The 14,668-nt window shown below is 47.4% G+C and overlaps 1 protein-coding gene across 1 annotated transcript in view; it reads left to right on the top strand.

Moving 5' to 3' along the window:
- Positions 1-12,902: 12,902 nt before the first annotated feature.
- LOC311229488 (uncharacterized protein CFAP97D2) overlaps positions 12,903-14,668 on the top strand; it is a gene marked incomplete at both ends in the record, with an annotated part of 77,390 nt that continues 75,624 nt past the window's right edge. The window contains one exon of the mRNA XM_084315566.1: positions 12,903-12,995. Within this exon, the coding sequence (XP_084171692.1) occupies positions 12,903-12,995 (93 nt within the window). The remainder of the gene's footprint in view (positions 12,996-14,668) is intronic.

Here is a 14,668-nt window from a genome sequence, read left to right as displayed (position 1 = left end):
CACTCCACACACTTTATAGCACACACCCACTTTAAACAAACACACTGTAGCACCCACTCCCCACACTTTATATTTATTGATGAAGGATTGCACTACAACTCGTACACCTTACTGTAAATTGTACCTAAATTGTACCTCATCCCATTTCTGCTTTGCACTATATAGTACTGTATATTATATGGTAACTCAGAACATTGTACATATGTCTATACCGAACACTGTGACCTCATTTTCTTCTTCTAAATTACATGCTATACTATGTTATTTGATACTATCTTGTCTAGCACAGTCTCTGGAGCGTAACAGTAAGAAGCATTTTGTATGAAAGTATTCTGTACTTCTGTATGACAACTATTAAAGAAACTTGAAACTTATGCAAATGACATGTCGTCATCTTAAGACTGCAACTTGTTCTTGTTCGCAGACGACTCAGCCCTGCTGGTCTCTGACAAGAACAAGTTACAGGTTGACCCTCAGCTCAGAACTCGGCAGAATCTGACAAACATCACAACATTTTAACTGGTCAGACTACTACTTGACCTTACTCCTAGAACCCACCTCACCCCTGCCCACTTTGACTACCTAGGATGGCTTAGAGTAGACGACAGAGTACAGCAACTTGCAATGGGCCTGGTCTACAAGATACACTATACGACTAAGGTACCCATGTACATGTCAAAATACTTCCCAAAGGTCAGTGAATACCACGACCACAACACCAGAGGAAGCTCAACAAATCATGTTAAACCCAGATTCGGCTCAAACAAGGGACTAAACACGTTTCGCAATTATGCCACATCATCAATGTGGAACGCCCTACCCAAAGCTGTAAAGGAATGTGAATCCCTACCCACATTCAAAACCGCTCTAAAAGAGCACCTACGGGAGGCTGCAATTCGAAACTGGCCACCGTAAATGTCCAAACCCCCCCACCCCCTCCTAATAGACAGTCTCCTCCCCACCGTATGTATATATTCTCTCCCCACCGTATGTATATTTCTCTCCCACCCACCCACCCCCTCCTAATGTACAGTCTCCTCCCCACCGTATGTATATATTCTCTCCCCACCGTATGTATATTTCTCTCCCAACCACCCACCCCCTCCTAATGTACAGTCTACTCCCCATCATATGTATATACTCTCTGTCAGGATCTATGGGTAATAGTACTGTATATTTGCACATCATATCACAAATGTAACAGTACTATATACCTGTATGTCATGTATGTCCCTATGCCATAAATGTCACAATGTCATGTATGTTGTGTATGTCATAAATGTCACTATGAATTGAAAATGGGGGGCCCTGATGTAAACAAGACAAACGTCTTTCTCTGGTCTGCATGCCCTTAACAATTGTGTGTATTGAGCCGTACTGTATTGTACCCATTCTGCAATCTGTTAAATAAAGTTTTCATTCATTCATTCATTCATCAATAAGTGATGGTTGGGCAGTAAGGTATATATTCACAAAGGACCGCACTTTGTGTATGTGGTATATGCGTCTCACACATAGACAGACACACACACAGATACGTACGCAGACACACACACACACACACACATACAAACACACGGTCACACACACACACACACACACACACACACACACACGCACACATGACTGGCTGGAGTGTATGAGTTCAGCTCATCTGTTATTAAGAGCTGACGACTGCAGACATGAGATCAATAAGAGACATTAACCTCCAGAGTACATTATACTCTCCAACACACACACACACACACACACACACACAAACACACAAACACACACACACACACACACCTTGGACAGCTTATCAGCTCATGTAAAGACATTTGCTATCATTTTTATGCTGACGACAGCCAGTTTTATTTTTCTTTTAAACCCCAAAATAAGCTGTCAGCTCTTGTTGATTGTTTTTCCAAGATCAATTCATGGATGGATAGTAATTTCTTACAGCTGAATAAGGGAAAAACAGAGTTACTATACTTCGGGACAGACACACAAAAAGTTGATGTTGTAACTGCACTTGGTCCACTAGCCGCTTACCTGAAGCCAAGCTCAAGAAATCTGGGGGTCATCTTTGATCAGTTTCTAAATTTTAATGACCACCTAAAGTCACTAACCCGGTCTTGTTTTTTCCAACTAAGAAATATTGCAAAATTACGCCCCAATATCCCATATCACTGTCTTGAACAGGTTATCCATGTTTTTATTTCTTCACGAATTGACTACTGTAATTCTCTGTTCACTTGCCTTGACAAAGCAGCTTTGGCTAAACTTAAAATCATTCAGAATGCGGCCGCCAGATTGTTAACCAGAACCAAACGCAGAGAACACATTACCCCTGTATTAGCCACACTACATTGGCTACCTGTAAAATACAGGATTGATTTTAAAATTGCGCTCACCACCTACAAGGCTTTAAAAGGTGAAGCCCCAAGCTACATTGCTGAGCTTATAACCCCTTACTGCCCAAATAGGACTCTCCGCTCCTCCGACCAAGGAGAGCTCGTCGTCCCATGGACCAAACTAAAAACCAAGGGTGACCAGGCTTTTTCAGTCGTAGCACCCAAGCTATGGAATCAGCTACCTTATGAAACCAGGTCTGCTATTAGTATGGAGTCTTTTAAACAAGGTCTAAAAACCTTCGTATACAGTCAGGCTTTTAATTGATCATGTATGTGGTATAACATGTGTGTATATGTGATTATATTTTAATTAATTTATTTTGAAGTATTCTACAATCTTGTATGTGATGTAACATGTGTGATTATTCTATTCTGATTAACCTTTTACTGCCTGTAAAGCACTTTGTGATTTTAATCTGGAAAAGCGCTATACAAATAAAATGTACCTTACCTTACCTTACCTTACACACACACACACACACACACACACACACATTATATATATAGTAACACATTTGAATACTTTATTTGGTTCCACAAATTATATTACATAAACAGGGAATCAAATATATCGGGCCAAGCAGCACTGAACACTTAAGGGACACATAGCACCTCCTTCTCCACGCGGCTAAGCTGCCAATAATAGCTGAGACAGAGCAATATTTGGCCATTTGTTCGACTTTTCTCTTTGACATTGCAGCAATTCTCAAACCATGGTGCATTTATATACATGGCCGAGACTTCAGAACACAAGTACACTATCAACACTTGTACCCAAGGCTGGTTATCACATCGAGCAATGGTTGGTATTTTATATACTTGTCCCGGAAAGCCTGGTCCATGTACAGGTCAAAGGCACAGCCTACTTCTATGACCAGCACCTCCTTGTGGCTGGTGTCAACAAAAACAACATCAGGTGTATTTGGGATGTTAGCAAAGACATCATTGGTAAAACCAAACCATTCTGGTAGCACTCTAGTATGCTTGTACATTGCTGCACTAGATGGTGAGATGTTTTGTACCACATCAGACACAATGTCCACAATACGGTCATGAGGAGCTATGTACAGGTGTTTGTATGCATTACATCCATTTGTTGTGCTATAAGTGGTTCAAGAATAAATCTCAAATTACTTTGGCTATGCAATCGACAGGCGTTTTATGCAAAACTAATCCAGGGTCTGCAGTATTTGTCAGTGGCGGCCGGTGGGTGCTTCGCCACTAGGGGCGCTATACCAAACATTTTGCAAACATGTACAGTACGGTAGTACCACGCAACAGACTCATGGCAAGACGTGAGCGATTCGACTCACGCTCACGGCAATGAATCGGCTCTTATGAACGAGTCGCTCAGCTGTTACTACAACAACACACAACCAGTCAAATAAAGTATAGTCTAGACTCTAATTCACAACAATATATAAATAGAAAAGTTAGAAACAAAACTCGCCCTGTCTCCAAACACAGGCAGATCTCTCCCTCTCTCCTTCTCTCTCTCACACACAGCGCGACGTGGAATCGATTCGTTACACAATCAGACCTATTATATACCAAGAATAACTTCAGTATGAGTACAGGGCTGTACACATATTTTGCATATTGTTAAACGAGCCAAGGCTAGCTATTAAACTATCGATATGAATCGAAAATCTGGGACCCTGATGTAAACAAGACAAACGTCTTTCTCTGGTCTGCATCCCCTTAACAATTGTGTGTATTGAGCCGTACTGTATTGTACCCATTCTGCAATCTGTTAATAAAGTTTTCATTCATTCATTCATTCAAACATAGACGATATTGAACAAGCCATAATCCACGTATTTTCAATCCGAGAGAGCTGCAGTAGTTAAATCAATGAGCCATCGACACAGTCAGTGTGGTAACGTTATTATTGCATCCAAGATTGATACACGGCTGGCTAGGCAGTTGGTAGTCATAGTCTTGTGTTATAAAATAAATAAACAATCAGCAATGTCTCGCTTCATGAATGGCCAGCAGTAGCCTAACAGTACTGCTCCTAAAAAAAACTATTTACAAACGTTAACGTTAACCAGAGAGAGAGAGAGAGAGCGAGAGAGAGAGACTCACTGTTTAGTTGACACGTCCAGGGCTTGCCTTGATAAAGTGTATAATCCACTGTTGATGTTTAATTCCAGACCACTGTCCACTGTGTCCAGACTGCATCCGCCATATAGCTTGTTAGCCAAGTGTTAGCTTGTTAGCAGAAGCACCACACAACACAAGTACTTCATTCCTTTGTCCATTTCCGCTCGAACAGACTGCAAACTACCTGGCGTTCTATCGCCATGCTCTAAGACAAACTCTAACCTTAACCAACTTTTTAAGAGTGCCTAAGCTTAACAGTCTAAAGAACTTGCAGTCACGGGCACGGCACGCTCTAAGACAAACAGCTGCCTGCATCACCAACCTAGGAATAAGCTAGAATTGGAATAAGCTAGAATTGGAACATTAGAAATTGGATTCGGCCAATCAGAGATCGTCTCTGTGAAATTCTGCTACGGAAAAAAATACTGGCGTCGGCCAATCAGAGAGCATTTCCGCGAAATGCGGCTACAGACATTCTTGACGCTACTGGCTAGACCGCTTCAAATCGCGCCCGGATTCCAACATAATAGTCATATTTCAACGCACAATGCGTTATGCACTGATTGGCTGTGACGGATACAGCGATCAAACTGTGACGCGCACTCAGAGCGATATCGCGTCTAGCCCGGGCCGAGAAATACGAAAAAATAAAAAAAACGTGATGTCACTTCCTGCTCAGGAAAACGAGTGTTTTTTTATTTGAGATAATAACGTTATATTGTGCATTGGAAAATACAAACATACTTAAAATTAGTAAATATTATTCATTTTAAACATGTTTATATTATTTATAGGGCTATAAAACAAAAAACAAAAAGATACGTTTTCTTGTTCTACTCTCATATAACCAGGCAGGGCCTGAAGGGGGGGCGGCGCCCTTGCGCCCCTAGTGGCAGAGCCGCCACTGGTACTTGTAAACCTGTAGAACGCAGCGGCCCGCCTGATCTCAAACCTACCAAAGTCAGCCCATGTCACCCCACTCCTCAGGGACCTGCACTGGCTCCCCATTGCCGCACAAATCCGCTTCAAGGCCCTCCACCTGGCATATCGTGCAGTGAAGGGAACGGCTCCCGCCTACTTCCGGTCAATGGTCTCTAACTACACACCCTCAAGACCCCTAGGCTCTGCATCTTCTGGCCGCCTCAGACCCACTCCTATCTGAGCTCCGGGAGGGTCATCAAAGAGAAGTCGCCTATTCTCGGTCCTTGCCCCACAATGGTGGAATGAACTTCCCACCACAGTTAGGACAGCCGAAACCTGACCAGTCTTTCGCCGTCGACTAAAGATGCACTTCTTCAATCATTATCTGAAATGAAAAAAAAATACAAATAAAAAATAAAATATCTAACCCTAACTAACCTTACTGTCATGCACTTGTCCTAATAAACTAACCTACACTGTAGCACTCAACACTTTGATGAATATTGTTACTCAGCTGATAGAGTTGTACCCTTCCTGCTGTCTTGTTGTACAAAACTTGTAAGTCGCTTTGGATAAAAGCATCAGCTAAATGACTAAATGTAAATGTAAACATAGTGTCCCGCGCGGTCAATACGCTGTTCCGGGATCACATACACCTGAATATGTCTAATTCAATGTGTCTAACTTTAATTCCTTGCATTCTACTGTGTTCACGATGACGTTGTGTAACTTGCTGACCCCTCTTGATCCTCCATATCCTAACATTGACACTTAATAGTGGGACATGATACAGGTACCGCCAGGGGGAGCTGGTGGCGACGTTGGGCAGGGGAGACACAGGTGAAGAAGGATGGGCTCAGGGTGCGGCGCCTGCGGCGGAACTTCCTCTTCATCGTTTTCCAGAGAAGCAAGAGGTCGCTTGGAGCTGGAGCTCCAGACATTAAGCACGCGGAATATGAACCCAGTCGCGAGGCGGGTTAGTAATGAAATATGCGATAGCTTAGCTTCCAGTTAATGCTAAAGAGACATTGTGAACAAAGAAGCAGACGTGCTACTGCCGAAGAGTGTTGTAGATATTGTACACGTTGCGTTTTAGTTAAAGTATAGGCGACAGGACAGGAGGTCGTCCCGACCCACAGCTTAGCTTCAGTTAGGCCTAGCACCACAGTTTAGCGTGTCGCCCCACCTCTCCAGCCCAGCAGCGGACCCCTCAACGGATGTCGCTGCACTGCACGCACCTCCAGCCCCTCCGAGCCGTTGACTTCCAGCAGTCACCTGCCTAACGTCAACCCAGCCCCGCCTCCTGCTATCACAGGATTTCTCAACGGCCATCTCACCACACGGACGTTCGGTGGTGAGAGCGGGCCAGCCCTTGGTTAAGTACACTCAAGCCAGTTACAGTGAGCGCTCCGAGTGCTGGAACTTTATCAGTAGACATTCTCTTTGTGCGGAGCGTGCCCTTTAAGGGCGAAGAGAATCAGTACTTTGAACCGACACTGGTAGCAGTGATTAGGGGCGCCCCGACGTTTATTATTTTGGGGAAGCCGGCTATAGATAGGACTTTTGTTTTCAACGTGGGCCCACTGTCTTTTGGTTAAATGTGGTGTGATAACGTGTGTTCCTTTATAAAATCCCATTGAGTAGCTCCAGTACCCCTCTCCTTCTTCCTCCCCTCTCTCCCCACCTACGGGGGAATGAACAGGTATTTAAACCCTTAAAGGGACGGGTTCCATTACTGTATCTTGACCAGTGTGGGAAGAACTTTATTCATTGCCGTAGAGTGAGAGCACTAGGTGCCCAGTGTTTCAACCCTTAAAGGGACGGGTTCCATTACTGTATGGTGACCAGTGTGGAAAGAGCTTTGATTCTTGTGCCTTGTGTAAATATATGCCTAAGGTACTGCTTTGGGCAGAAACAGCTTTCGATCACTACTGCTACCGGGTGTGGGAGGGTGCGGGAAGTATTAGGGGAAGTGTGGGTGTGTGGGGAATTACTGCGAGTCGCCCTGGAGAGCAAGAAGGACCAGCGCATCACCCCTAGGTTAGTAAATCCTAGGCCCCATCCACTCCCTCTGCTAAATCTCCATTCTAATACTCCTGCACTACAGTCGGGGACTCAGCCGGACCCAGATCTGCTGCGTTCCCACTACCTGGTGACAGTGTACATCTACTCTCATAAAGTAGGGATAATCCACCCTGCTACACATACATACCACATTGCATTGTGGGTTGTTTTTGTGTCTTGCTCCAGCCTACAGGTTGAGGCTGTTCTGTCCTGAACTTGACCTGTATCATTTATAGATTGGATTCACTTTGTCATGTGAGAAATACAACACCCAGGCCCGCCCCCCTTTGCACAGACAAGGCAAGCATCCGTCACTGACACTGTCACATGTGACTGTCCTGTATGTATTTATGTATATTGTGGGAACGCAAGAAAGGATGAAACGGGAGACGGTAGTCGAGTCTTTCCTTTTACTTCCCAACATAAATTACATACATCCAACAGAGTGCAGAGACGTTAACGCTACTACTCGAAAGTGACAGCAGCCAGCTGACAGCTGACAGGTGACATCATATAGGTTACCAAATACCCACCCTGTTCCCAGAATCCCCAGGCTTAAAGGAGCACCCACTCCGCTCCTTAAGTCCAGTGAATGTCTGCACCAATTGTGCGTGATAAGTGAGTCACCACACAGGCCCCCCCAAGTTGGGACTGGGGTGAAGGCACCGGTGCCATCCCTGAGCACAGTCCGAGATGAGGTGACCGAACAGAGAGCCTCGGCATCCGGGAGGAACTCCCCCGGGACTCGCAGCGGCTGTCCGTACACCAGCTCAGCAGCCGAGGCCTGCAGGTATTCTTTGGGGGCGGAGCGCAGGCCAAGCATGACCAAGGGAAGCCGGTCGACCCAGTTGCCGTCCGTAAGGCTGGCCCGCAGAGCAGCCTTCATAGATCGGTGAAACCGTTCACAGAAGCCGTTGCCCTGTGGGTTGTAGGCTGTGGTGCGGTCGAGCTTCACTCCCAGGCCCTCGGCGACTGCAGTCCAGAGCCCGGACGTAAACTGTGGGCCCCGGTCGGATGTGAGATCAGATGGTGTGCCAAAACGGGCTACCCAGGACCCAATGAACGCCCGGGCCACCTCGGCAGATGTGGTCGATGCCAGCGGGACCACCTCCGGCTACCTAGTGGTTCTGTCCACCATGGTGAGGAGGTGAGTGAACCCGTGGGAGGGGGGCAGGGGACCCACCAGGTCCACATTGACATGGTCAAAGCGCCTCTCCGGCACGAGAAACGGTGCCAAGGGGGCTTTGGTGTGACGTTGTATCTTTGCACGCTGGCACGCCACGCAGGAGCCGGCCCAGGCTGCGATGTCCTTCCTGAGGCCATGCCAGACGAATTTAGCACCGACCAGCTTAGTTGACGCCTTCACCCCCGGGTGCGACAGGCCATGGATGGCTTCGAATACCTGCCGCCGACAGCCAGCGTGAACCATTGGACGGGGCTGACCGGTGGAGACGTCGCAGAGGAGCGTGGTGTTGGCAATACCAAACTGCACATCCTCTAACCTTAGCCCAGTGTCGGCTGTTCGGTAGGCCTGCATGTCCTTGTCAGTGGCCTGGTCGGAAGCCATGGCAGCGTAGTCCAGTCCCAAGTGGACAGCCCCCACCACCGTCCGGGAGAGGCAGTCAGCGACGTAGTTGTCCTTGCCTGCGACATGCCGTATGTCCATGGTAAACTCGGAGATGGCGGAGAGTTGGCGCTGCTGGCGCCCTGACCACGGCTCGGTGGCCTTGGCCATGGCGAAGGTGAGTGGCTTGTGGTCCACGAAGGCAGTAAACCGTCGGCCCTCCAGCAGGAATCTGAAGTGCCTGATGGCCAGGAAGAGGCCTAGGAGCTCCCGGTCAAAGGTGCTGTACTTTCTTTCATTATCCCACAGCTGGCGACTGAAGAAAGCAAGCGGTTGCCAGCCCCCCCCCCCACCCACTGTTCGTACACTGCCCCCACTGCGTAGTCTGAGGTGTCAGTTGTGAGGGTGATAGGGGCGGTAGGAAATGGGTGTGCCAGTAATGCGGCATTGGCCAGTGCAGTTTTAGCGCCCAAAAAAACGTTGTCGGTACACAGGGACCAGTCCACCTCGGCCTTGGGGTCCTTACCACACAGGGCCTCATACAAGGGGCGCATGAGGTGAGCAGCAGGGGGAATGAACCTGTTGTAGAAGTTCACCATGCCTAGGAACTCCTGCAGGGACTTCACGGTGCGGGGGCGTGGAAAGCTGGCAACGGCGTCCACCCTGGCAGGGAGCGGAACGGCTCCCTCTGCTGAGACCCTGTGCCTGAGGAAATCGATAGACGACCGGCCGAACTGGCACTTGGCGGGGTTAACAATGAGCCCATGTGCACTGAGCCGCTCAAACAACTGCCTGAGATGTGTCAGGTGCTCCTCTGCAGACGTGCTGGCTACGAGAATGTCATCCAAGTATACGAACATGAATGCCATATCCCGCAGCACCAAGTCCATCTGTCGCTGGAAAGTCTGTGCCGCCCCCTTGAGGCCAAAGAGCATCCGCAGAAACTCGAACAGGCCAAAAGGAGTGATGACCGCCGTTTGGGAACGTCCCGTGGGTGAACTGGTACCTGGTGGTATCCCCGCACCAAGTCCACCTTGGAAAAGATGGTGGTCCCCGCCAGGTGGGCGGAGAAGTCCTGTATATGCGGAACGGGGTACCGGTCCGGGGTCCTGGCGTTGTTTAGGCGTCGGAAATCGCCACAGGGACGCCACCCACCATCAGCCTTAGTGACCATATGCAGGGGGGAGGCGCACGGACTGTCAGAACGGCGCACAATTCCAAGGCGTTCCATGGTTGCAAATTCCTCCCTGGCAATGGAGAGCTTAGCTGGGTCAAGGCGCCGAGTGCGTGCATAGACCGGGCGACCGACAGTGGCTATATAGTGCTCCGCTAGGAGGCGCTGATATACATCCCCGGCAGCAAGCATGTTGGACAGACCTAGTGTCCCTGGCCCTCCCAGCGTGCACGGGTAGGTAGCAAAGGAGACAGCATCAATTAGACAGTTTGTAATGTCCACTAGCAGCCTGAACGCACACAGGAAGTCCGCGTCCAGGAGAGGAACTGACACAGCGGCCATGACAAACTCCCACTCGAAACGGCGCCCGCCAAAACACACCTCTACATACCGGGTTCCGTAGGTACGTATAGGCGTGCCATTAGCAGCGTCCATGGGGGGACCGTGGCCCCCAGCCATAGTGTCCACAGCTGTAGCAGGCAGGATGCTTCGTTGCGCACCCGAGTCGACTAGTAGTCGCCGGCCAAATAAGGTGTCCTTAATAAATAGCAGCCTGCTGCCTCCGCCAACGCTCATGGCTGTTAATGAGCATTGGCCCTGGCGTTTCCCTGGTCACTGTAATTGCACGGTGGGCGACACTGTTTGGCCCTGGCGCCAAACCGGTTATGAAAATAACACCATCCACTGTTACCCTGGCGACGGGCAGTCACTGCAGCGGCGTCCGCAGCGTCCACTAGGTGGGTAGGTGGGTGGTAGGCTGGAAGCAGCGCATGCACAAACTGCTGCCGGTTGGCGAGATAAATCCTGTCCGCTTCGGCAGCCAGCGCGCGGTAGTCCTTAGTGAAGGAGACGGGAGAGCTGGCCAGCGCGGTGCGCACAGGCGCTGGAAGCTGACGCATGAAAACATGTTTAAATAAAAAAGAGGGATCTGCCGAGCCCAAAACGGACAGCGTCCTGTCCATCAGTTTGGACGGCTTGCCGTCTCCGAGGCCGAGGCCGCTGAGTGACAATAGACGATCCGCCTTTTCAATTTCCGACAGCTCAAATAATTGCAAAAGGAATGCCTTGATAGCGTCATATTTTCCGGCAGCTGGCGGAGCTTCCAGCAGCCCCATAACGCGGGCCGTCGTCTGGGCATCCAATGCTGCTACCACATGATAATATTTAGTAACATCCTGTGTTATTCCTCTCAACTCGAACTGAGCTTCAATGTGTTGAAACCAGGGTCGGGGGCTGTGATGCCAGAAGTCGGGTAACTTAATTGCAGCGGCGTAGATAATGTTCACTTCTCCGTCCGTCATGATGTAATAATCACTCACGTACTTCAGGTCACCAATGTGGGAACGCAAGAAAGGATGAAACGGGAGATGGTAGTCGAGTCTTTCCTTTTACTTCCCAACATAAATTACATACATCCAACAGAGTGCAGAGACGTTAACTTTACTACTCGAAAGTGACAGCAGCCAGCTGACAGCTGACAGGTGACATCATATAGGTTACCAAATACCCACCCCGTTCCCAGAATCCCCAGGCTTAAAGGAGCACCCACTCCGCTCCTCAAGTCCAGTGAATGTCTGCACCAATTGTGCGTGATAAGTGAGTCACCACAATATATGTATTTATTGTGGGGATTGGGAGATGGGAGGGGGGCGTTTGATGTCTGATGTTTCATGTTGATGTCCCAGTGCTTTTAACAAACTGTACCGCAAACAATTACCACCAACCATCGTTGTGTGGCATTAAAGTATCTTGTATCCTGTATCTTGTACCCAGTTTCAATGGGGATTCTGTGAAGGCTGAGGGGATTAAAATAGTGTGAATGGGATCTAGCTGAGGTGTAGGGAGTAGGGGGTTAGGGGGTAGGTGTAGGTATAGGGTGGGGGTTAGGGGGTAGGTGTAGGGGGTGGGGGTTAGGGGGTAGGGTGTAGGTATAGGGTGTAGGTGTAGGGGTGTGGGTGTAGGTGTAGGGCGTAGGGTGTGGGGGTTAGGGAGTAGGGGGTAGGATGTAGGTATAGGGTGTAGGTGTAGGGTGTATGTGTAGGGGGTAGGGTGTAGGTGTAGGGGGTAGGGTATAGGGGGTAGGGTGTGCCCTTTTGTTGCTTGCGCTTCTGCCCCCCAACATGTACACAGTCCTCTTGACTATATCCACTAATGTGAACATTAGAATATAGTCGTGCAGGCATGCAGAGCCTACCTACTGTGTGTGTGTGTGTGTGCGTGTGTGTGTGCGCGTTTGTGTGTGTGTGTGTTTGTGAGCGTGTGTGTGTGAGCATGTGTGTGTGAGTGTGTATGTGTGTGTGTGTGAGCATGTGTGTGTGTGTGTGTGTGTGTGCGTGCGTGCGTGCGTGCGTGCGAGCAAGCGAGCGTGTGTGTGTGTGTGTGTGTGTGTGTGTGTGTGTGTGTGTGTGTGTGTGAGTCAGCTCACTAATAATTCATTGACATGATATCTGGCTGCATTAGAGACAGGTAACTGAGGAGCGCACTCCGTGTGTGTGTGAGAGAGAGAGAGAGAGAGAGAGAGAGAGAGAGAGAGAGAGAGAGAGAGAGAGAGAGAGAGAGAGGGACAGAGACAGAGACAGAGACGGAGAGAGACAGAGACAGAGACAGAGACAGAGACAGAGGTTGTGTTTGTATACAGTCCTGTGGTGCCAGGAAGCCCTCAGCCTGCAGAGGAAACATGCACAAGGCGTACCAGCCGATGAAGCCGACAACAAACAAGTATCTGCAGAAACGATGGGACCAGACGAGATATGAGGACCACAGGGACAAGGTGAGAGTCTGTGTTTGTGTTTCATGTGTCTGTGTCTAAGATATGAACCACAGGGACAAGGTGAGAGAGGAAAGTTGGGTGAAGATGGGGAGGACATGCAGCATAGGTCACCGGTCCGGATTCGAACCCTGCTGCGATTACACTGTAGATAGTGGTGAGAGCACTAACTATAATCATAGTTACTGTAGATAGTGGTGAGAGCACTAACTATAATCATAGTTACAGTAGACAGTGGTGAGAGCACTAACTATAATCATAGTTACAGTAGACAGTGGTGAGAACACTAACTATAATCATAGTTACAGTAGACAGTGGTGAGAGCACTAACTATAATCATAGTTACAGTAGACAGTGGTGAGAGCACTAACTATAATCATAGTTACTGTAGATAGAGGTGAGAGCACTAACTATAATCATAGTTACAGTAGATAGTGGTGAGAGCACTAACTATAATCATAGTTACAGTAGATAGTGGTGAGAGCACTAACTATAATCATAGTTACTGTAGATAGAGGTGAGAGCACTAACTATAATCATAGTTACAGTAGATAGAGGTGAGAGCACTAACTATAATCATAGTTACTGTAGATAGTGGTGAGAGCACTAACTATAATCATAGTTACTGTAGATAGTGGTGAGAGCACTAACTATAATCATAGTTACAGTAGATAGAGGTGAGAGCACTAACTATAATCATAGTTACAGTAGATAGTGGTGAGAGCACTAACTATAATCATAGTTACTGTAGATAGAGGTGAGAGCACTAACTATAATCATAGTTACAGTAGATAGAGGTGAGAGCACTAACTATAATCATAGTTACTGTAGATAGTGGTGAGAGCACTAACTATAATCATAGTTACTGTAGATAGTGGTGAGAGCACTAACTATAATCATAGTTACAGTAGATAGAGGTGAGAGCACTAACTATAATCATAGTTACAGTAGATAGTGGTGAGAGCACTAACTATAATCATAGTTACAGTAGACAGTGGTGAGAGCACTAACTATAATCATAGTTACAGTAGATAGTGGTGAGAGCACTAACTATAATCATAGTTACAGTAGATAGTGGTGAGAGCACTAACTATAATCATAGTTACTGTAGATAGAGGTGAGCGCACTAACTATAATCATAGTTACAGTAGATAGTGGTGAGAGCACTAACTATAATCATAGTTACTGTAGATAGTGGTGAGAGCACTAACTATAATCATAGTTACAGTAGACAGTGGTGAGAGCACTAACTATAATCATAGTTACAGTAGATAGTGGTGAGAGCACTAACTATAATCATAGTTACAGTAGACAGTGGTGAGAGCACTAACTATAATCATAGTTACAGTAGATAGTGGTGAGAGCACTAACTATAATCATAGTTACTGTAGCAGTGGAGGCTGCTGACCAAATTTTTAGGTGAAGCACAAATTATTATATTATATTATATATAAAATTATATTTTTAAAACATCCCCCACTGTGTGTCAGTGGTCAGTGGACACAGATGAAAACATATTAACATTAGGTGACAGCGCACCTGACCAGATGAAATCATATTAGGTGACAGCGCACCTGACCAGATGAAATCATATTAGGTGACAGCCCACCTGACCAGATCAAAACATATTAGGTGACAGCGAAGTTCCAAGTCAGCCAGAAGATCCTTAAGAACTT

This window comes from Notolepis coatsorum (assembly GCF_963971535.1).
Source record: "Notolepis coatsorum genome assembly, chromosome: 6".
Taxonomy (NCBI): domain Eukaryota; kingdom Metazoa; phylum Chordata; class Actinopteri; order Aulopiformes; family Paralepididae; genus Notolepis; species Notolepis coatsorum.
This window is presented reverse-complemented; position numbering and strand designations above follow the sequence as displayed.